We start from the raw sequence: 24,260 nt of genomic DNA, 5'->3' as shown, positions 1-24,260 counted from the left end.
TTTGTAAGTGGTAAGTTTGTTTTAAAAATCTGTTGCTGGCTGTGGTGGCACACGCCTTTAATCCCAGCACTCAAGAAGCAGAGGCAGGTGGATTGCTGTGAGTTTGAGGCCAGCCTGGTCTACATAGCAAGTCCGGGACAGCCAAGACTACACAGAGAAACCCTGTCTCAAAACAACAACAACAACAAAAACCTGAGTGTTTGGAGGCTGGAAAGATGTCTCAGAGCACTGACTGTTCTTCCAAAGTTCCTGAGTTCAATTCCCAGCAACCACACAGTGGGTCACAACCATCTATGCTGAGATCTAGTGCCCTCTTCTGGTGTGCAGGGAGAATACTGTAGACATAATCTTAAAAACAAACAAAATAACAGTGTTTGCCTGTATATGTACCATGTATATGCTTGGTGCCCTTGGAAGATAAGAAGGTGTCAGATACCCTGGAACTGGAGTTATAGATGGTTTTGGGCTGCTACTGGGTGCTGGGAACAGAACCCAGGTTCTCTGTAAGAGCAAGTCACCTTAACCCCTCACGCATGTATGTGGCTCTGTGATACCTTTTAAAACTATATTATCTGTCATTTCTATGTTATTCCTTCTTTGAGATAGTGTTTAGTTCTCTGAAATAGTGTTTTGTAGGTAGGCCAGGCTAGTCTTGAATTTACTATGCGACTCGGGCTGTAGCATCAAGCCAGCAGTAATCTCCTGCTTCAGCCTCCCAAGTTCTGGGATCACATTATGTGCCATCATGAAGGGCGAAAGGCATCTGGCTTGCATTTAACATTGAGAAATGAACCCAGTGCCTCCTGCATGCATGGAAGGGGCCCTGTCACCGTGTTGTATACAAAACCCCACCAGTTCTTTTCTATAAAATCAATTTTTATTTGTCATTCAAAATCCAACACATCATGGCATACAGTGAAGTAGTCCTCTCACCCGACCATCAAGTATTTCCCAGAGGTAACCAGTATACCCAATTTCATACAGAATTTCCCAGAGCTATTTTACATAGATACAAGTATGTCTTTATATACATAGTATATTACCATAAACTTTTCAAACACTCTGGGAAAAGCAAAATAAATAATGAAAAATGACAAAGTCTGTAATTTTGATTTTGTACATTTTGCTACAATTCCATGTTCTAAAGAAAAATAAATATGGCTCTTTGAGGAACAGCGGAAGTCTGTGAAGCCCTTCACTCTAATTTGAGAGCATACAGCACGTCATCCTGGCTGACATTGAGTCTCACTCGAAGGAACAAGTCATTCCTGCTGGGCTCCACCAGGAGGAGCCGGCAAGAACCCAGACGTGAGCACACAGCCATGGTCTCTGACATGGTAGGGTAAGGCAGTCCCTCCATCCTGCACAGAGCCACGTGCTGACTGTATATCTAAATAGCAAAAGTAAAGCAAAGGTTAGGAAAAACAATAATCCTGGGTTTGTATTTCATCATCCATCTTTTGCAAGAATTGGACACCTGCGGCAGGGTGGGTGGTGATCTCATCTTTAATTCACTTGGGAGGCAGGCCAGCAGATCTTTGTGAGTTCCAGGACAATCCAGGTTACACAGTAAGACCCACTTGGTCGGTCACTACAATCAGACACTTGGTGCCTTAGATACTAAATGCTTTAATAAGTAGATGGACTTGCACAAATGCAAGTGAGTGGAAAACAAGCTATATAATAGGACACAGTTGAACCCTGCTGTTCTGTCATTTATCTATGTGACACTGGGTAAGTTACTTCACACTTTTCTAGTCTTTTTTTTTTTTTTAAAGATTAATTTATTCATTATGTATACACTGTTCTGATTGCATGTACACCTGTACACTAGGAGACGGCACCACATCTCACTATAGATGGTTGTGAGCCACCATGTGGTTGCTGGGAATTGAACTCAGGACCTTTGGAAAAGCAGACAGTGCTCTTAATCTCTGAGCCATCTCTCCAGCCCCTTTTCTAGTCTTCTTAAGACAAAGTCTTAAAGTCAAGCTGGATTGGAACTCACTTTGTAGTTCAATCTGGTCTCAAACTCTGGCAATCCTACTGCCACCTCTTCCAAGTGCTAAGATTACAGGTGTGACTCACCACATGCCTACTTAACTTATGGGGAGGGTGGGGAAGGGGGGTTTGAGACAGGGTTTCTCTGTGTAGCCCTGGCTGTCCTGGACTCACTTTGTAGACCAGGCTGGCCTCGAACTCACAGTGATCCACCTGCCTCTGCCGCCCGAGTGCTGGGATTAAAGGCGTGCGCCACCATGCCCGGCGCCTTCAGTGTTATTTACAAGATGTACTGCACACACACCCCTTATCGGTTGATCAGTATGAAATGATTATATTACCAGTCAGAGAAATAGTCACGTGGTCTCTAGGTAGTGAGAGTTCAATGATTAAAAATGTCAGTCTTCCAGAGCAGTATCTGGAATATAGTACTAGAGGTCACTCCTGGCTTTTGTTGCTGTTTGTTTGGTTTGTTAAACAGACAAGGCCTCACACATTGCAGGCTGGTCTCAAACTGAGTATGTAGCAAGGATGACCGAATGTACAAACCTCCTGCCTCTGCCTCAAACTCCTGTACTACAGGCATGCATCACCATGGCTGGTTTATGTGGGACTGAAGAACTGAACCCAGGGCCAGCATCTTACTTACTGAAGTGTAACCTCAGCCCCTGCTAACTTCCCATCTAGTCTAAGAACCCTGGACCTAGATCTGGGAGGATCAGAAAAAACACCACTCAACCAATTACCTGTTGAAATGTTGCTTCCTCTAGTCCTGATCGGCGGAATTCTGCGATAATGGCTCTCAGGAAGCCCTGTTCCAGGACGGAACAGTTTCTTAAAGAAAACCAAGAGATGTGAATTCTAGAGGCTGCATGTACCACTGGCCTCAAAGAGCAGAGAAAAAAACTGGGAAACATTTTCTGCCATCGCCTGACAAAGTTTCACACTCCCCCAAAGTCTCAAGCTGACACAGAAAACATTCTTTTGGAAATGGTGGCACATAGGAACTGTCTCAATAAGAAACACAGCTGCTTATCTATGTAGCCTTTAAAAAACAGATTTTGATTATGTGTGTGTATACAGGGCAGAAAAGAGTGTCAGATCCCCAGAAGCCCAAGCAGTTGTGAGCTAACATGTGGATGTTGGGAACTAAATTTGAGCTTTTTGGAAGAATAGCAAGTGCTTTTAAGCCAACATCTTTCTACCTATTTGTTGTTCTTTTCTTTTCTTTTTCTTTTTTGAGTTTCATTGTGTAGCCCAGACTAGCCAGGAACTCAATATATAACCTTTTCAATCCTTAAATTTGTGGCACTTCTCTAGCCTTAGCCTCCCAAGAGCTGGGATTATAGGCATGAACAACCAAACCCAGCCTGTTCCTGTAGTATTTGTACTCAATAAAACATAACAAGGGCTGGAGAGATGGCTCCAAGGTTGAGGGCACTGACTGCTCCTCCAGAGGTCCTGAGTTCAATTCCCAGCAACCACATGGTGGCTCACAGCCATCTATAATGAGATCTGGTGCCCTCTTCTGGCTTGCAGGTGTACATGCAGCCAGAGCACTGTATACATAAAAAACAAACCAAAAAAAAAAAATCAAAAAACAAAACAAAAAGTTACTAAGCATTCAGCTGTTACCCAAGAATTGTTTTTGCCTCCCCAGCTGCCCCTAAGGACTTTCTCCAGCTACTGTGGATAGAATGAGTTAAGTCTGAGAAACAAGCACAGCTCCAACACTGCGACCTCTCCTCAGATCCTCCCAGAACAGGCAGCAGAGCAGATCTTACTTGATAGCTGGGATGTAGGATGAGGAGAACATTTCATTTATAGCTTCCATTAAGTGGCCCACAGTCACCAGGCCCAAAGAGTCACCAGGCTGACTGGAAAGCTCACAGATCTCTGTGGCACGCCTACAGATGTCCAGGCAGCGGCGGGCATCTCCAGAGAGGGCTGCTACCTATAAGAGGGAACGTTTTATTCCTGAAGTCCATTTGCTGTCTCAACTTAGGTGAATAACCACAGGCTCTATGCATAGCTAAAAAGATGAGATGGTGCTGAGAATGGTCTCTTGCTAAAGTTAAGGACAGCCGCTGGGAACCTTGTGGAATCCTGAGTGAGTCACTGTATCATGTCTGGAACACTTTTATCCCTTCCCAAACTGTGGTTCCATGATTTTATACTTAAATAAAGTGGAAAGGATAGAAACCCCTAGTTTTATTATTCAGGAAATAAGTAGGGTTTTGTTGTTTGTTTTTAAGAAGGAGATGGGAAAGATGCTTATTGGTTAAGACTAATTGTTGGTTCTTTTCTCAGAATCCACATGGTCTTTCACAAACACCCATAATGCCAGTTCCTATGGAATCTAAAGCCTTATTCTGACTTCCGGTAGTGGGGAGTGGTGGTATAGAGGCAGGTAGATCTGAGTTCAAGGCCAGTGTGGTCTACATAGTGATACCCAGTCTAAAAAACAGACAAAACCCAACAAAACATAAGGGTTCTCATTTTGTGTGTCCTCAGAAGCAGTTATACAAGGCTAAAGGGAGAACATACTTGGAGATAAGACCTCCCTCAGTATGTAGTAAATTTGGGAGAACAGCCTGATCAATGCCTAAGAGAATTAAAATCAAGATGGGGGAGGGAAGGAAGAAATCAAATTTGGGGGAACCCATCTTGAGACAGGTGAACGAGACCAGTGCACAATGCCCAACAGATACGCCACTGTTGCTCCTTTTCATGTACTTAGAAGTTGGTGGTCTCAGGGAACCCTCCACTCTCTCCCATGCTGACTTAGAATAACACTTGAATGTTTAGGCTGCAATCTTCTTGCCTTACCTTCCCAAATGTGTATAGGAATACAGGGCCACTCCTACCCATATCACTTGAATTTTAATTCTCAGAATCACTGCAGCCTACAAAGACCCCTTTATCAGTTTTTATAATCCCAGTACTCATCAGCAACCTGAAATCCACCTGTCATTGGACTGCACCAAATTATCTCTGAAAGGATCCATTCCTTCCAAAACCACGGCACAAGCCTACATTAAAAGTAGTCATCTTAGTCAAGTATGGTGGTGCATGCCTTTAATCCTAGCAGGCAGGCAAGATCTCTGTGAGTTTGACAGAAGCCTAATCTACAGAGCGTAACAAGCTAGCCAGTGGTACATAGAAGACCCCGTCTCAAAAAGGAAACAAAGTGGAATTATAAGCAATTTTTATGTTTTGAGTATACTCAAGCCACTCTTCTAATTACAGACAGGGATGTCATGGTCTTCCCTTTCTCTAGCTTCCTACATCCAATGGATAACGGTTTCTTATAAATAGTTCCTCATTACTTCCTGCCTGTCACCATCCTCACCCTATAAAACAGCACCCTAGTGGTGAACAGTGTGAATTCAAGAGCTTGGCTGAGGCCTAAGGACAATGAAAGAGAACACTGAGAACAAGAATATGCAAAGCAGCTCCACCCTGTGCCCTGGGCTCTAAGGGCCGATTACAATAGGGAGAAGAATCTACATACAGCCTTGTCTGTAGACTAGATCACTCCATACAAACAGGCCTACAACTAACCAGTTTCTAAGGGTTGAACTTGTGTACTGGCTCTACCTCATTATTTCAGAGTTCTGGTCCTTCCTAGATGGCTGGCATGGATCTAAACAATCCCTTAATTACACAAAACAGCTTGTTCCTTGTTTGTTTGTTAATAAGCCCAGAATCCTTGTGGTCTTCTAAAGAATCACAAAATAGGGCTAAGGAGTCTTCCATAATTGTTTCTTCATTGATTTCATCCACCCATCCATCAAGACAGTAGTATAGTGTTTGGACCTGGCTGACCTGGAACTTCCTAGGAAGACCAGGCAAGAACTCAGGATGTGCCTCTGTCCCCCAAGCTCTGGAATTGCCAGACATGGGGTTGAAGCCAAGTGCCATCGCTCTAGGCCCTTTGGTATTTATTTTATATCACTTCCTAAAGTTTTTCTCATTCAGAGACAACAGCACAGGACACAAAACAGGTGCTCAGTAAGGGCTTGTTGAGTGGCTTGGAGGTGTAGCAAGGAGCTCCCTGAAGGTGACTTACCTTCCTAGCTACCAGCTGGATGGCATCATCCTCAAAGGCCTTCAAATGCTTGAGTCGGGACACTAAGATCTGTTTCAGTTGGCTGTGAGAATAGGGCTGGAAAGACATCCTGGTGAGGCCCTGAAGAGCCAAGATGAGAGAGGAACAAGTTTTATTGTCCAGATTGGAAGTGGGAAAAAAAATCACCTTTAGGTCCCTAAGCTTCATTCTCAAGTCCCACGTAACTTCATTTCTCCCCATTTCTCCTTTCAGTTGCTGCCTAAGTGACCTGGGTCTCCTGCAGGACAGTAGCTCTTAAAACTGTTCTGTTTTATCTTAGAACCTTTTATTTTCTTAGACTCTTTCAAAGAGACACAGATGCTCTAAGGAACTGCACAGCTCCAGCCTTCCCTCACCATGTTCTTCCTGGTTTGATGTTGGTACTTCCTGCCAAACTATAAGGCCCACAGTCTACCTGGCTCTCTGCTTTATTCCTAAGTACCCAAGAGGTGGCAGGTGGCACATGCTTACATTAAAAAAGTAATTAAACTTCCAGGACTTTGTGTGATTTAAAACTATAAAAGGACCAGAAAGCCAAGGTATGGTACTTGTAGAAAATGGCAATACACCAGGCACAGTGGCGCATACCTTTAATCCCAGCACTCAGGAGACAGAGGCAGGGGGATCACTGTGAGTTCGAGGCCAGCCTTGTCTACAGAGTGAGTCGAGGATAGCCAGGGTGTTTATACAGAGAAAAAAATTAAAAAGAAAGACAACAGCAATGTTCTTTTCATTACAACAACAACAAATCATATTTCCTGGTTTTCTCTATTTTCATTTTTGCAGAACACCCCGATTTACCAGTCGGCTAGACACACGGCTCATCATGATTCTCTCCGGCAGGTCCATGGTGTTGGCAATGGTCAGGACTACCAACCGGGCTCCCTTGTGAGTAGGCCAATCAAAGAGGTTGTACATTACATCTTGCTTATGAGTCCAAAGAAGGTCAAGCTGCCAAAGAAGACACACACACACAGACACAGTGTCACTCAGAGACAGGGCCAGCGCACTTTAGTGACAGCCAGTTCCACTGAGTTAGTGCATGTGCTGCTCACATCACACTTCCAAATCAGTGAGGAAATCAATGGAGAGGCGTGAGCAGATGGAGGGGCCAGCACTTCAGCCTACACACCGTCCACCCCTGGGGCAGCGAAGCTGTGCAGCCATTCCTCTTGTCCTTCCAGGGGTGCCTACCTCATCCACGAGCAGCACAGTGGTTTCCTGCTGGGACCCTCGGCTGCAGAATTGCTTTGCCAGCAGTTCTGCTGCATGACTAGCTGTTGCCTTCTGGCCCGTCAGTTTCTGCATAGGGAAAAGCGATTGTGGTGAGTGGTAATGATTCCATGGCCCTGGCCTTACAGTGCAGTCTGTAAGAGGAAGCTACTCACTTCCTAAACTCCGCCTCTTATTCCAGTTCCCTCTCCTAGAGGGCTATTACCTGTTCCAAGGTAACAGCTAATGAAAGAACAAGGTTTATACCTCTTCTAGAACACTCCTCACCTCATTGGTGAGCTAGGGGTTACTTCAATGTTGGCATGTAATCAATCAATATTTAGCCTAGACCAAGATCTAAAAATTCAGCCTCCTTACCTGTGCCACCTCAGCATAAATATGTGAAGTACACATAAAATTAAGCAAGCCTTTCCTTTTACATGTGTTTCTAAGGAAATGTTTCCCAAACACCCAAACAGCTTTGCCTACCTGTAAAATCTGCACATAGACTTGGTGGGGCTCTGTCAGCTTCATGCCATTGACCTCAATGTATTGAAAGGGAGGAACATCATTTGTTTGCGCTGCCTGCTGCAGACAGCGTATGACTTCATGCACAGTGGCTGTCTTCCCTGTCCCAGGGACCCCAGAAACGTACATACACCTAGACCAAAAAAACAATACATACAGGCTGGGTCCATACCATCCACACCATGCTAAACAGATATGAAAGCCCGAGAAGTGAAGACCACTCTAGGAAACTGGTCAGAGTTAGAGCTGTTTAGATACCCATTCATTCGACAGTCAAGGCTATATGGCAAACTGATTACCCAAAGGTCATCCTTCTTTTTTAAATTGAGACAAAAATCCCACAAAGCCCAAGCTAGCCTCAAGCTCACTGTGTAGCCAAGGATGACCTTGACCTCCTGATCTTCCTGCCTCTACCTCAACACCATTGTCCAATTTATGTCGTGCTGAGGATGAAACCCAGCACCTTGTACTTATCAACTGAGTTGCCTTGTCAGGGGTCCCAGTAGTTCTGAAAGCAGAAGAATTCCCCTCTTCCAGGCTTAGCAATGGTTCTGTTGACCCTGTTGACCCTGGGTTAGCAGAGCTCTTCCTAAAACTACCTGTCTACTCAGCATTACTCACCCTCCAGTCCCATCAAGAAGTTTACTTTCCACAAAGCTGTAGATGTCTTGGAATTCCTGCTCTCGACAGGGAAGAGAGTCAGGCACAGCAGAAACATGCAGCCTACAGTTGGTGGTGGATAGGAGAAAAGGAACATGATCTACCCAACAGAAAAGACTTCTATTATTCCTAGATGGAAACTATACAACTAACAGCAAATGCCTTACTTCACACCTCTCTCCACGGGGCCTCACCCAAACTCTCTTTTCTACAACAAAACCACCTGGGTAGACCTAAACCTACTAGTTTCCAAAAATCTTGATCTCTGACAGGACCTAGACACCTGTGTGTGAAGAATTCCTACTTAGGATGCTGTAATTAGGTGGCACCACCCATAGAAACATCCCATCCCAGAGATGCTGGCAACAGCCCTGTTTTCTTCTGTCTGCATTAGCTCAGCTAGGAGCTGTTTAAGAGGTCTTTGTAAGTGCTTGTCTCCACATCTTCCACCAGCATGTTTGATAGTTCTGGCCCAACCAATCTCTATTTATGTGAAGAAAGAAGAGGCCCCATTGCTCCTATCTAACTAAGCAGGACCTCTGGGCAGCATTACCTCAGCCGGGCCTCTTCAAGCACATTAGCTGGTTCCTGGACAGCGAGGTTTCTGTCTCGGATCTGAGGAGTGGCATGATGATGATTTCTAGGATTAGGCTGTGGTTAACAAGCATATAAATAAAATAAAAATTATTCACTCCATATCACCAATCTCTCACGTCAAACGTCTTTTTCTAATATTTATATGGAATTGGGATTTGAATATAGTTAATTTGAGGAAAAGAATGAAAAATATAGATCATTCAGCCAACAACTGTGGTGCATGTCAGTCCCAGCACCCAGGCCGCAAACATAGGCCAAAACTACACAGTTAGACACTGTCTCAAAAGCAAACAAAACCCCCAGGGTTCACATATATTATGCAGGTATTTTGCTACTGAGCAACAAGCAGCTGGGCTCTTGGCCTTCCATTAAATATTTCAAAGCTAAAAATTTATTAGGAAACTCAAGCTACTCTGCTCAAGTCAAGCTTTGAGTCAGGAATTCCTCTCAATCCACAACCCAGTACGTGAGGGGAGGGGAGGTTTGTGATGGCACCAGATTTTTCTACTACAAATCCTTCTCCCAGGTCTATTCTTTCTTTTTAAAACTTTATTTCATGTGCAAGAGTGTTTTAGCTACATGTATGTTTGTGCCTAAAGAGTCCAGAAGAGGAGACTGAGTTTGCCAACAATGGAATTGAGTGCTGGGAATCAGACTCAGGTCCTTTGGAAGAATAAATGCTCACGAGCACTGAGCCACCTCTCCAGCACACAGGCTCACTCTTTCTTGATGGTTACTTTATGGAGCAGACCAGTGCTCTGTCTCACTTCCCCCGGTGTGGAATGATAGCCACACCAGGCTATCATTTTCCTCAGGCACAAAGTGTGCAGACTCCAACTGTTTAACAGGTCATTTATCTATTAACTGGGAAGAAAACATAGGATCTACAGGGAGGTAACCAGAAGTCTACAAGACTTTTTAATTACGCTTAAAGGGCCACACAGCCCTTCTTGTAGGTGAGGGAGCTTTTTGTACCTGTGCTGGAGGAAATATAAGTAAATATGGCCTCTAGCTCCAACAAGATCTACGAGACTCCCTTCTCTAGAGCCTGTTCTCAGATTTCAGCCTCAGCTCCATCTTGATCTGGAGAAATGGAGAACAGTATCTAAGCAAGCATTTCTAAGTGTATGCTAATGCTCTACCATGTGTAGCCCTAGTGTTTCTCACACCCACCTCTGCATGAGAGGACCCCACATCTCTAGCACAGCTCCACATTGCACAGTCACTACCACAGTAAGCAGCACTCCTGGTTTCTCTGCTGCATCCAGTACAGCCTGGATTCAATTCCCTCTGCGTGCCAAGGGAAATGCAAACACCAGGACTCAGTGTCTGTGCTTCCCTCAGGGGGCTGGGCTCTTGGCAATTTGACTATGGCCCTTAAGAGGAATTTGAACCCAAATCACCTTGGGCATGGCACATGTGGTAGCACATGTTTGGAGCCTGGGGCCAGCCTGGTTACTCTCTCAAAAATAAAACAAAATAACACAAGGGAAAAAAAGTCATCTTCAACTACATTAATCTTCAGTCCTCAAGCTCACATATGTCTGCTTCTCTGAAGATGGACTGCTTAACTATGCAAATAATCCAACCGTTACTATTTGGTTTTGGCATTACCGTTGTTTGCAAGAGGGACATGTCACTGGAAAACAAACCCCAAAGAACCTTACAGTTTTCTTCGCTGTCTTGGAGGGGGTCGCCGATGATGGCTTAGAGGCCATTCCCCAGTTCCTGGATGGCCGCTGGGGATTTCTCTTTGGAAGAGAGGGAATAAAATCATCTTCCTCCTCACTAGTGCAGTCTGACACCTCAGATGAGGAGGACACGGACTCTTCCTCTTCTTGGTCACTTTTATCACCATCTAGGAAACTGAGTGGTGGAGACTAATTTATTTTTTATTATTTAGTGTTCAAGCCTTGATTAGAACTATATAAAAGTGTGCTTAGAGGTATAGTCTCTTCTACCACCAGGCAATATGGCATCTGTCTCATTTCTGCTCTAGGCATCACATATTCAACTACAGATTTAAGGCTTGTGTATCTTCCCTGTTTTATTCACGAGGAAATAAGGATTAGAAATGTTAATCTTCCCAAATTTCAGTTTCAGAAGCTCACATTCAAACTAAGGTCTATCAAACTCAAAGTTAATGCTTTCTAGGCACCCCACACTCCCAGACTCACTGGGAACAGCGATGGTCACGGAACCACAAGCCGAGGCCAGCATTTCTTGTTGCTGTCAAACTGCCACTTGTACAAAACGGTAGGTGAAAAAGTGAGTATCAATACACTGGCCATTCCAATAGAAGGGACAAGACGCTATTAGAGATAGAGCAAGGTTGTTGTCTTACCAAAGCTGTTGCTTAATGCGATTCAAAGTCAAGAGAGAACTCCTCCTAGGCACGTGATGGGAAGCACAGGCGGGTTCTTTGTGAGCTTCTTGTCCTTTTGCCTCCCTGCAAAAGTATCCCATTGTGGTTATAGGAAGCATTCAGGACCAAGGGCCCAGAGCAGGCAGTCAGGCCTCACTGGCTCCTAGTCTTTCATAGAAACCTTGGAAAGACTTAATCAAACTTTGCGAAAAAGCTCATCAAAGAGATCCAAGTTTTTTAACATCCTCTAAATCAGACTTATAACACTGCTGTTGTAGACCAAAAGGGATTAATTCCCAACAGATTTTGTCCATTTTTTATTTCTGTCATCTTTTACAAAGTCTCAAAGTTAGCAGAAATATACCCAATGTAAAATATTTATTGCGCAGCCTATTATGGGCAAGGTACCAGGAATTTCTATTTAAGAAACATTGAAAATCATGTTATTTCTAGCCTGTCACACTTTTATTGTACAACTCGTTATCAAAAGTGGCAAACCACAAAACTTGTTCTAGATTTTATTGTCTTCTTTTACTATATTTAAGAGTAGATTCCAGGTTAAAAAAATAAAAATAAAAACTGACCTGATTGCGGGGGGAAAAAATCATTAAATTGTGGGAAAGAGCCATAGCCAACAAATGAAATGAAACCCAGGACTGTGAAGCAGTGTAGTTTCAGAAATAAAAATCAATATCCCCAAATGACATGAAAGAGAAAAGTATATCTTTCTTTTTAGAGATAGTATCACTATGTAGCTCAGGCTAACCTTAAACTCACACCTCACTTCTGCCTGAGCCTCCTGATTATAGGCATAAGTCACTATATCCAACTTCAACGAACATCCCAAAATACAGATGCCTGGGTCCAAGACACGGAGCATACATAACTTACTAGATCTAAGTTCTGAAACCTTTATTTAGGAAAGATCCTCAGAGATAAGACTAGGAAGTTTCCCTCTACAACACTCATTTCTCATTACATAAAGTATCTCAAGTTGCTCTGTGACAGGAGGCAGTGTCCCTGCTTACCTCCCAATGTGTTCTGGTGTCAGAACCACACAAGGCACCACTGACGATTTCAACTTGCTCCTGATAGGTCTAAGTAGCCCATCACTGAGCTTCATGGTCATAATGGATGGGCCTTTGGCACAAGAGAGTTGATCCTGTCCATTTTCCCCCAGAGTTTTCAAAGCCGAAGAGGTCTTGACTTCACCAGGCTGAAACCTTTTAGGTGGTGAGGTGATCTCAGAGAAGGCTGCTTTCCTTTTAGATGGTTTTTGGGGATCCGAGGAGTCACGTAAGATCTTCTGTGACAGCCTCATGTTAGGCTTCCCAGAAAAGCTTAAGCCTAAAGAGACAACATGGGATGTTATGCCTCGCAGCACACACTCCCAATCTCATGATGTAACGGAACTAACACAGCAGAAGTTATTCATACTTGGAATCAGCCCATATTGTCCTCTGCTAGGCCCAGTAGCCTCCTCTTTCCTAAACTTCACGTACGACTTTCCTATTTAGAAATATATGTGACTTTTAGATACTGTTTCCATGTTTCTGCAGTGAGTATTGAACCCAGGACTTTGCTAAGCATGTGCTCCACCACTGAGCTGCATCTGCATGATCTAGAATTTGACTTCTAGGTCAGCTTTTATAGGTAAATATTCAGTAATAAAGCATCCCCAAAGCAACACTGCAGAGCACCCATCCCCAATGCAATGGCATTTGAAGAAATTTATGGTATTACATTACTGAGTGTTGCTAAACCCATTTTTTTGTTTTTGTTTTTGTTTTTGTTTTTGTTCTTTTAAGACCCAGATTCTATCTACCAAGATAAAGGAGGGATATCTGAAGACAATCATTACAATAGATCTGCTCCACTCTTGCCAGGATTATGAGAACAGGCAACAAACAAAAGGTGAGTGAGATTAAAGCCTGATACCTTCCATAGGACATTCTGACCTAACTGAGCAAATGGCAGACAGGAATAGCTACAGTCTTAAGGCAATGAGGAGCTTGTTGGGTTGTGGTGGCACATGTCTTTAATCTCAGCACTCAACAGAGGTAGGCAGTTTTCTGAGTTCAAGGCCAGCCTGGTCTACAGAGTGAGTTCCAGGACAGCCAGGGCTACACAGAGAAACCCTGTCTCAAAAAACAAATAAAAAGCACAGAGGAGCCAACTTGAGTCATACATCTGGCGCGAGAGAGGTACAGACAGAGCTTGAAGAAGCGTATGTATCATTAGTTAGGGTGGCTCTATTCACAATCATCAGAACCTAGAAACATCCAGATGTTTTCTATTAATAATAAATAAGCTGGGGCTGGAGAGATGCCTCAGCGGTTAAGAGCATTGACTGCTCTTCCAGAGGTACTGAGTTCAATTCCCAGCAACCACATGGTGGCTCACAACCATCCACAATGAGATCTGGTGCCCTCTTCTGGCCTGCAGGTGTACATGCAGGCAGAATACTGTATACATAATAAATAAATATTTAAAATAAATAAATAAGCAAGCTGTGGTTATTGATATAATAGAGCGTTGCATAAAAAGGAACAAACCAACAACTGGGTGCTAACTAACAACAAGGATGACTCCCAAATGGACAAACCTAAGAGAAGCGAGCCAGACAAGACCATTCCATCAATGTGACATTCCAGAAAAAGCCAACTATAGAGGCAGTGAACACATCACTGGACAGCAGGGTTGCAGGAGGAAGGACTGGTTTATTACAAAGGGGCATGAGCATATTGAAGTAAACCTATTTTACAACCACACTTACCACCAAGTTCCAGTGTTTTCCTTGCTTTGGGGGTGACAGGATGAACAAGAGTCTGGTGAGATTTGGAGGTGGAGTGACTTGATTCAATCCTTTTGACCACTTGTTCGGTTGTGTTGCAAGGACGGCTTTTTACACTCTTAATCTCAGCTTTTAAAGGTTTCTGGCACTTGGGGGTATCTACTGGTTTCCTCAATGCTGCAAGTACTTCTGGTGCCAGCGGTCTGAACGTCTTTTTATTCCAAGATAGCTTCACAAACAATGTCTCCTCACTTTTCTGATGCATAGGGATCACTTCATCTGGGCCTAAAGCCACTACCTGAATGTTAGAAGTGAGATGAATAAGAAAATACTAAGACTACACAGCCAGAAAAGACCATCGCGGCTGCAGTGCAACCTATTTAAGCTCATCTATTTAAGCTCATCTTTATATGAAATGCCACCTTTTATATCTAAAGAGACAGACACCGTACAGCACATTGATAAGCTGAGCATGTACAAAGCCATCAATAATGTGAGGATTTCAATGAAATGTAAATTATTCCTTTTTTTCTTTCTGTTTTGTTTTGTTTGAGACAGTGTATGCCTCTGTAGTCCTGGCCTACCTCAAACTCAGAGATCCACCAGCCCCTCCCTCCTGTGCACCACCACACCCAGAAAAATTATTCTTTTTTTCTTTTCTTATCGACTTTCCTTTTTCTGGACAGGGTCTCCTGCAACTTCTGACCCTCCTAGCTCTACTTCCTGAATACTGGAATTCCAGGGCTAGGCAGGTGCTCTACTAACTGAACTACATCTTCAGCCTGGCTTCCCCTTGTCACTCCTGCTACCCTCCCAGCTCCAGCACGCATTAGCCCAGTCCTTGCCTGCCTCCCACCCTGTCTATTTACCTAGGCCAAACTCCCAAAATATCACAGTTAACAGTGGCTCCCCACAGCTGAAAGATCAGATATAGGGTTTCTCTGTGTAGCCTTGGCTGTCCTGGAACTCACTCTGTAGACCAGGATGGCCTTGAACTCTCAGAGATCACCTGCCTCTGCCTCCCAAGTGCTGGGATTAAAGGCGTGCGCCACCACTGCCCAGCTGACTTAAACTGCTTTTCTAGTCTTTCTTTTTGGTTTTGAGACAGGGTTTCTCTGTATAGCTCTAGCTTGTCCTGGAACTCACTCTGTATAACAGGCTGGTTTTGAACTCAGAGATCCACTTGCCCCTGCCTCCCAAGTGCTGGGATTAATGGCGTGCACCACTACCATCCTGCCTCTTAAACCGTTCTTCGTTGTCTTCTAAGACCAGGCCCCACCTCACTTTCAGAGTGCTTGGTGTTCCCTAAATGGCCTTGCATCACTAGCAGAACTTGGCTTTAACTCCCAACCGTGTGTGTTCCCTAAACACTTGTTCTCTGCTTTTCTACCTTTCTAGTCTTGCTACTTTTTGTTGCTATGATAAAATGCTGACTAAATCTAACTCAAGGAGAAAAGGGTTTATTCCACCTTGCCCCTTGCAGTCAGGATCACAGTCCATCACTGAGGGATCTAGAGACAGGAACTGAAGCAGAGGCCATAGAACAGTGAATGATGGTTCCTAGTTTGTTGCCTTTGCTTTCTTTCACCACCCAGGAGAAGGCACTAGACACATCTCAATCATTAATCAAGAAAATGCCCACAGAATTGCCTATAAGTCGATCCATGGGAGTATTGCCAAACAACTGTCGCTATGTCAAGTTGACAAAGGCTAGCCAGTACACCTTCCAAACCCACCTGCTCTGCCACAGCCTCAACCTCTACATTTACCTTTCCTGCTTCACTCATTTAACCATGAAATAAATTACTATAGCCAGGTCGGACCAGTCTCTGGCCAATTGTTTAACCAATTCCCCAACCAAACTTCACAAGAGAGTATAACCCTACTTTGTTATATTAAAATAGCTCTATTAATTCAGCTCCTGAATACAGAAATCCCATACCACAAGATTTCCTTTAGGAACCAGCACTCTTTGTACTGAGTTACTCAGGGCGAAGTCCTCTTTTTACACGCAGCCTTATAATGTTCTGTGCACAGCATAATCATAGCTGCATGTCACCTTTCACTGAGGCACACTTTCTAATTCCTGCTCTGTTTTCTGGTTATAACTCAAATGCCGCTTCCTCTAGAAGGCCCAGAGCATATGTTCTGTGCTGTCAGTATGTGTGATGGGATAAGAAAAAATTTCAAATTAGAACCAGTAATATTTCTGAGATCGTACAGTACAGGCACTTCAGACAGAACCCAGGATTTAAGGCACCACCTACCTGAACAGGGCGAATGATGGATTCCACATAAATTTTGTTATCACAATCAGAACAGTCATACCAGAATATCTCCTGTGCAGCAGGCTTATGGCCTAACAAATGCCTTTTAATGACTGGGATCTCAGAGAATCGGATAAACCACTGTACTCGGGCACATTTCCTTGGTAGAACTTCTGATCCTAGGAGGATAAGGCAGAAAGGAGAGATTGAATAGGAAGATAGACAATACAGTGAGTCACTGAATACTGCTCATGTGCCAAACACTGCACTATATACACATATCTATATACACATGTACATATATATACAGTACACACTACACTGTACACACACACACACACACATATAATGTATATTATATACAGACATACATATACACACCTCGTAACTCTATAAAGTAAGTACTATGCCTATACCTTTTACCGGCTAAGAAACCAAGTTTCTAGGACCTAATATACTTTTCAGTGACCAGTGGACCAATCAGCTGCAAAATGACTCCACAAGCACAGTGTTTATGTCACTTCACTTTTTATAAAAAGATTTTATTCATTTTTATTTTGTGTATATGAGTGTTTTGTCTACAGATGTATGTGCACTGCTTGTATGCAGTATCCATGGCCACTGGAAAGGGATATCAATTCCTCTGGAACTGGAGTTATAGACAGTAGGTACTAGGAACCAACTCTGGGTCCTCTGAAAGAGTAGTAAGTGCTTTTAAGTGCTGAGCCATTTTTCCAGCCCCAGTGCTCTACCTCTTTTTAGTGTTTATCAGTACAAAGTAATTTCTAAAGGGATGGGAAACAAGTTACTATAACCGCTTAATTTATTAGTGAAAAAAATCAATGACTATTAAGAAGGCCATCAATTAGGCACAGTGGCTCAAACCTTTAACTCCAGCACTTGGAAGGCAAGAGCAGGAGCATCCCAAGTCATGCTCATGAACAGAGTTCAGCTTACATAAGCCTTTGTCTCAAAAACTAAACCGAAACCAAAAATACTGCACTAGTACAGTAAGAAGACTCAGCAAGTAAAGGTACTTGGTACCAACACTGACAACCTAAGTTCAATTCCTGGAACCTACACAACAGAAGCAGAGAACCAACTCCCACAAGCTATGCTCTCACGCAGACTGTAATGAGCTTGCACGCGCACATACACACACACCCACACACTAAATAAAGGAAACACAAAAATCCTTGTGAGAACTCTTTGGCAAACATAGGCTTATATGCTTCAGTTTTCTTCTTATAGTTGACCATTATGGTAACACTCCTAATATTTTCAATAGTACCATCATGGTCCTCTCTCCTTAACTCTGCAGAGACACTCAGCCATCAATTGAAGCCCCACACAAGGACCCTTTAAGTCTTTACACCAAGCTCACACTCCTGCTGATCATCCCCTCTAGTACATAGTAGTTTATAAGTTTCTCTTCATGCTTCTCAACCCCCTCCCTTCCTCCCTCCCTCCCTCCCATCTGACTTGAGTAAAAATGTCTTTACTGTTCTTTGTAGTCCCTTTTAGTCATATAAACCTCCACAGGACTCCCTCAACTATATCCCTGGGGAGAGATGGTTTTATAGTTTCAAATTGCCGCCTTGCTTCTTGTGGCCCTTTCCTACCTTCCCAGACACCAGAAGTGCTGTGAGTAGGAGCTTGTATTCCAGACAGTCTCACTCACTAGGCAGATCCTGCACGTGGGTCCTCCTGTCCCAGCACCCTAAGTGCTAGGATTACAGGTAAGTGAAGGAAGCACACTGTTTTCCACCTTGTCAAACTCTGTACAATCGTCTAAAGTGCTTTTTTCCCCCTGTCTGAATAGGAACTGCTACACTTTTCTAATGTAAATTTCTTCTTCTATTTGTAAAGAAATAATACTTGAAAAATTTCATAGTAACTTCCCTGTGACAAAACTAAAAAAACCACGTACCTAGCAGAGCAAATCACCAATTTTCCTCCAGTGTTTCTAAAGTTCCCACCCCCCCAACATCCTGCATTCAAGGGCAGTCTTGCCCCTAAAAATAATGGAAAGGCTAAATTCTTAAGCACTGTAATTCCATTTTACTCCACACTATGCTGACAAGTGCATAAATTCTAACGGAGGAAGAAACCGCTAATACTTCTGTGACTCACATCATAACCCATGATGCTCTGCAAGCACCTATGAATAGAGAACACAGCAGCTTCTGCTCTTGCACAGTTTGCAAACAGACCCATAAGACAAGGCTCCCGTTTTAGGTCCAAACTCACCATTTTCAAATAATTCAATCAGTTTAGCAACATAAGGCTTTTCATTGGAATCCCCTTTAATCAATACAAACTGTCCAACCTTGATGTAAATCTCAGTGGGAAAATCATTGGTTTTCATGCATATTTCTCTAAAAATTAACAAAAAAACACAATCATCAAAGTGGGAAAAGATTTTTAGGATTTGGCACTGAAGACAACAATCTTTTAAAGGTTATGGCTATCTAGCTCCCTCTTAAATTTTTATTTCATGCTTCTGACTGCTTGCCTGAGTATTTGCCTGCACACCACATACATGCGCAGTGCTCGTGGAGGCCAGAAGAGGGCACTGGGACTGAAGTTTATGGACAGTTGTGAGTCATATATGTGCAAGAAAACACCTGAGTCCTCTGAAAGTCCAGCCAGCGCTCATAACCACTGAGCCATTTCTCAAGCTCAGATATTCTTAAACTCAGAAACCTCTAAGTGGTTTCTCTGAGCTCACCAATTATCTTATTAAGAAAACAATGTACCCAGTAACAGTATACAAAATGGGTTCAATAACTGTTTTAGGGTAAATGGCTACAATTTTAACAGTTATTGACAAAGAACAACGAAGGCTTCAGGAGTCTGGAAAGCTGCCCAATAATAATAATATGAAAGCTGCTAAGGAGTGGGGAGATGGCTCAGTGGATGAAGTGCTTGCTGAGCAAGGAAGCACAAAGACTAGAGTTCAGTTTCCCAGCATAATGGAAAAAGCCAGGTAATTGTGGCAACCACCAAGAACCCAGCATTTGGGAAGCAGAAACAAGGAACCCCCAGGTCAAGCTCCTTAACTGCTAATTGTTGAGTTCTGGGTTGAGCAAAAGGAACCTGCGGCCATAAGGTATAGAGTCTCCATAAGGTCAGGCATCTTCATGGAATAGGGGACAGAAAGATTCTAAGAGCCAAAGGTGGTTGATAATAGCATCAAGGAGAAGTGTTTTCCAGATACAACAGGGCAGGTGCACATAGGAGGAACTCAGCGATTGTGACAGCCCCAGACAGACGAAATCCTGGCATAGAGGAGGGAATCCCTAAGGGCAGGCCCCACTCTCAAGACTGCACAACACAAGCTTAACTCATTTGGAGGAGGAGAAATGGGAAGAGGATGATGAGTGATCAAAATACATAGTATGGAATTCTCAAAGAATAAAAATATTGCAATAGACACCTGCCCCCTCCCACGTGTGTGCATACACACACCACACCCACACACAAGTGTGCCCAAACAAGTTGGGAAGATCACAACATCTCTCTCATTTTTTTTTTTTTAAAGATTTTATTTATTTATTATTATGTATGCAGTGCTCTGCCTGCATGTACATCTACAGGCAGAGGAGGACATCAGATCACATTATAGATGGTTGTGAGCCACCATGTGGTTGCTGGGAATTGAACTCATGACCTCTGGAAATAGCAGACAGTGCTCTTAACCACTGAGCCATCTCTCCAGCCCCACAACATCTCTTTTTATCTTTTAAGTTTCAAAAAATTCATCCTAAGTAAATGACATTATGGGACACATAAAATTTTACTAACCGGCCATAACAGATCTTTCTGTATCACACGAAAACTTCTTACAAACATTCCTATCTATTGTCCCTCAAACCTCAATCCGCAGTGAGTAGGACAATTTAAATACAAGGTATTAACAGTTTAGCGTCAGAAGCTACCCGTTGCAGTCCAACCAAAGAGCTTCGTTACTTACTTGTAGATTTGGTATTGTTGCTTTCGATCCAGAAATGGCATGCCAACCCATGAGAAAGTTTTTCTGGTCTTCTGCCTCGTGAAATAGGATGGCATGGCTCTGCTGGGTTGTAAGATACAGCTCAATAATATTTCTTTTGTGGAAACAGTCACTCTTGTTGGAAATTAAATACAATAAATTTAGTATATTGTATACCGATATTGCCATAGTTAATTTCACCCAGGGAAACTGAGGCCCAATTTGTAAGAAAACAAATTATAAATGCTCACAAGTACTTACTACTCCCAGCACTCAGGAGACAGAGGCAGGTGGATCTCTGTGAATTCGAGGCTAGCCTGGTCTACAGAGCTCAACGACACCCACCACACACAGAGAAACCCTGTCTCAAAAAAAACAAAAACAAAACAAAACAACAACAACCAAAAACCCCAAAACACTAGCTAACTAACTAAATAAATAGAGAAAATAGAAAAGTATTTACTATGAACTACAAGTATGAACAAATATCCAAGTGAAATGTCTTCAGATTTAGATGGGGTAAAATATAAATGCAGTAACGGACAATAGTGCAAAGAGCCTAAAGGAACGGGCCAGGTCATGTGATTCAGGGAGGAAGGCTTTGTAAAGATTTCTGAGCTTAACAGTCAGCACTTTCATAACATGGGCTAGAATGAGGGGAACGAGAAATAGAAGCATAAGTGTGCAAAAGAAGTATTTGAAAGAGTGGTGATGACTTTTACCAAGTGTGTCATTCCACTAACATTAAAAATGATAATAATAATCAGGGGATAAAGACCTGGCTCCCTGGGTAAAGTGCTTGTCCTGTTAGCATGAGGACCTAAGTTAATCTCTCAGAAACTACACAAAACAACCAGGCATGGTGGGATGCTCCTGTGAGCCTACTGAAGGGGAAACAAAGGCAGGGGAATCCCAAGGACGTGCTGACAAGCTAGGCTAACTTACCTGGTGAGTTCCAGGTCAATAAAACAGTATCTTAAAAAACAAACCAACAAAAAAGCATCAGGGGATGCTAGCTCCTGAGGACCGACCGCCCTCCACGATTGACCTTTGACCCTCGCACGTACAGAGACACACCCATACAACACCAGCAACCAGCCACACTGCTTTGGCAGGGTTTGGTTTTTGTTTTTCATCTGATAGACCAGATACTGCGGGATATTTGATAGAAAACCCGAATTGTTAAACAAATATGAAAGTCTAAGTAGAGGTCAGAGGCAGTTAGGTGTGTCTGAAAGCCTCCACAGGCAACAGTACTAAAGAAAGAGGAAATTCCTGTCTATTTTAAGGCAAATCGCTTGTGGTCTTTGCAAAGTCGTCTGGGTGCTCTTGAGCTGCCCTTTAAAGGTGAAATGATTCAGGCCCCTACTCACTAGGCTTGGCGCCCCCCCCCCCCCCACGACTGTCACTTGGCCCAGCCTACGAAGGGTTCATTCAGAGGAGGAGCACCTTTGAGAGCTCTCTGTTTTGGCCTGGAAGAGCCCTCATGGAAGGAGCTCCAGGTAAGAGATAGGGCGAGAGGCAGCTGGCAGGACACAGGTAAAACAGAATTCTAGGAAAGAGAGCTAAGGAGCCTTCTTGGATTTGGAGGAGCTCAAGAAGGGTAAACTAGCTAGGTCAAAGGACAGATTTCTAAAGAGCTAGCAGTTTAGTTGTAGAATCAGATTTATAAATAGGCATTTTGTATATAGTTAATAAAATAAAATTACCTCACAGAGCTAGCAGGTTTTTTATCTCAGTTTATCATTATTAATATCACACATATATGAATATTGTGAATAGGTAAAAAGAAATGCCGATATTAAAGGACACGGGACGCGCTAGAGAGGTGGCTCAGCAGTTAAGACTGCTTGCTGCTTTCGCAGGGGATCAAGTTCAGTTCCCAGCACCTACACGGTGGCTCACAACTATCTGTAACTCCAGTTCTAAAAGATTTCATGCGCCCTTCTAGCTGTAATGGTAGGTACACTTATACACAGGCAAACAGTTTATACATTAAGCAAATCTCTAGAGTACATTTTTAGTGATAGAAAAGAAAAAAAAAAGACTGAAAAGTTTAACACAATAGATCCTCTCTACAAAGGATTTAGATATTATAATCTACCAGTCCTACTAAAAATACCAACAGAGTATCTTAGAATTAGATACTAAGCCTTTAATCAAGATCTCAGGCTTCTCTTACAGGGCTAACATATGGAAAAACTGGGATTTAAAATTATTCTGAATTACTAATGAATCTTGTTGGAAAAAAAAAATTGTAAAAGCACATAGACATCCAAATTAAACAAATTGATTCCCTCAAGTTCAGTGACATTGTATTCTATATTCTATTCAGGACCATTTGACCCTAAAATTTCTCTGCTTAAAAAACTCTAGTAGCTGGGTGTGATGGCACACTTTCAACCTCAGCACTTGGGAGGCAGAGACTGGAGGATCTCTGTGAGTTGGAGGCCAGCCTTGTCTACAAAGTGAGTGCAGGACAGCCAAGGCTACACAGAGAAACCCTGTCTTGAAAAACCAAAAAACAAAACTCTAGTAGTGAAATGAAGATCCTGGGTCATTAGTAAATAAACCACTTATAAAAGATGCACTAGGGCGTCTGACCTTGGATATTCTTCTTGCAAGGAATCTTTACTAAAACTTTGAATACGATTTAGCTTTGCAAAAACCTCAGGAGTGGGCAGGGAGAAGAGACAAATGAGTGATGGCCTTTAAAGTCAGCATTTGGGAGGCAGAGACAAATGGATTTCTGTTGAGTTCCAGTCCTTTCTGGTCTACATGGCACCTTCTAGGTCTAGCAAGACCTTGACTCAAACAAAATGACAGCGGTGGCGCACACCTATAATCCCAGCACTCGGGAGGCAGAAACAGGTGGATCTCTGTGAGTTCAAGGCCAGCCTCTTCTACAAAGCCAGTCTAGGACAGCCAGGGCTGTTACACAGAAAAACCCTGTCTCAAAAAAACCTTTAAAAAAAAGGTGCAAATGATTGTTATGTGGCTTATAATCTGTAATACATTACCAGTGTCATGAACCTGTACTGCACTAGTAGTGCTACTAAAATGAATCAATTTTATTAACCAAATACAAGGAAAACCTGAAGAAAGAGCAAAGAAGCCAGGCCTGGTGGCAGAGGGGAATAATTCCAACCATTCAGTAGTCTAAGGCAGGAAGATCACCAAGTTTAAGGCCTGTCAGATAGACTGAGTTCAGGGACAGCCTGGTAAAATTAGATGCTATCTCAAAAATGTAAAAATGGGCTGGGGTGTATCAGGGGCATGCACTTGCATAGCTATGTATGTCGGCAGCTATAGACTGAATCACTAGTACTTGGGTGTGTAGTGAGAATTTTGGAACTTGGTTTCTTGAAAAAAAAAAAACAACACAAAAATATTGTAAAAATACATTTTCTCTTTAATCCTGGGTATGGGGCTGTGGGGCTTCAGACTGTCTGCAGCAGGCGACTCTGATTTGCCTTGTGCTCTAGCAGAGGTTTGGTGTTAGCTGTAGATAGTTTCTGTGCGTGTGTGACGCCTGGAATTCTGGGAACTTTTCAGAGGGAATATAAATACTAGAGCTCCGATTAGGTGGAGTTGGTGGGTACTGGTTGTTCAGGGGAGTTGGTTGCCATTTGTCAGCAGTAGTGCTCAAAGAAGAAAGAAGAAGAAAGAAACTAGATTCGGGGATCCTTCTCTCCTGTCTAGTGATAGGGGGTGAGGGTGGGGGATAAAGG

At 43.0% G+C, this 24,260-nt stretch overlaps 1 protein-coding gene across 1 annotated transcript; it reads right to left on the bottom strand.

Annotated features, from left to right (window-relative positions):
• Positions 1-1,195: 1,195 nt before the first annotated feature.
• On the bottom strand, positions 1,196-20,707 carry Orc1 (origin recognition complex subunit 1). The gene is made up of 16 exons (XM_051171442.1): positions 20,512-20,707; positions 18,786-18,913; positions 16,536-16,714; positions 14,251-14,566; positions 12,503-12,821; positions 11,454-11,558; positions 10,772-10,975; positions 9,066-9,152; positions 8,474-8,575; positions 7,814-7,985; positions 7,307-7,414; positions 6,914-7,063; positions 6,074-6,193; positions 3,786-3,955; positions 2,748-2,835; positions 1,196-1,390 (listed from the first exon to the last, which is right to left on the bottom strand). The coding sequence occupies exons 1-16, from the start codon at positions 20,604-20,606 to the stop codon at positions 1,196-1,198; spliced, it is 2,538 nt and encodes an 845-aa protein (XP_051027399.1). The 5' UTR covers positions 20,607-20,707.
• Positions 20,708-24,260: the final 3,553 nt, after the last annotated feature.

This window comes from Acomys russatus, chromosome 29 (genome assembly GCF_903995435.1).
Source record: "Acomys russatus chromosome 29, mAcoRus1.1, whole genome shotgun sequence".
Lineage (NCBI taxonomy): Eukaryota > Metazoa > Chordata > Mammalia > Rodentia > Muridae > Acomys > Acomys russatus.
This window is presented reverse-complemented; position numbering and strand designations above follow the sequence as displayed.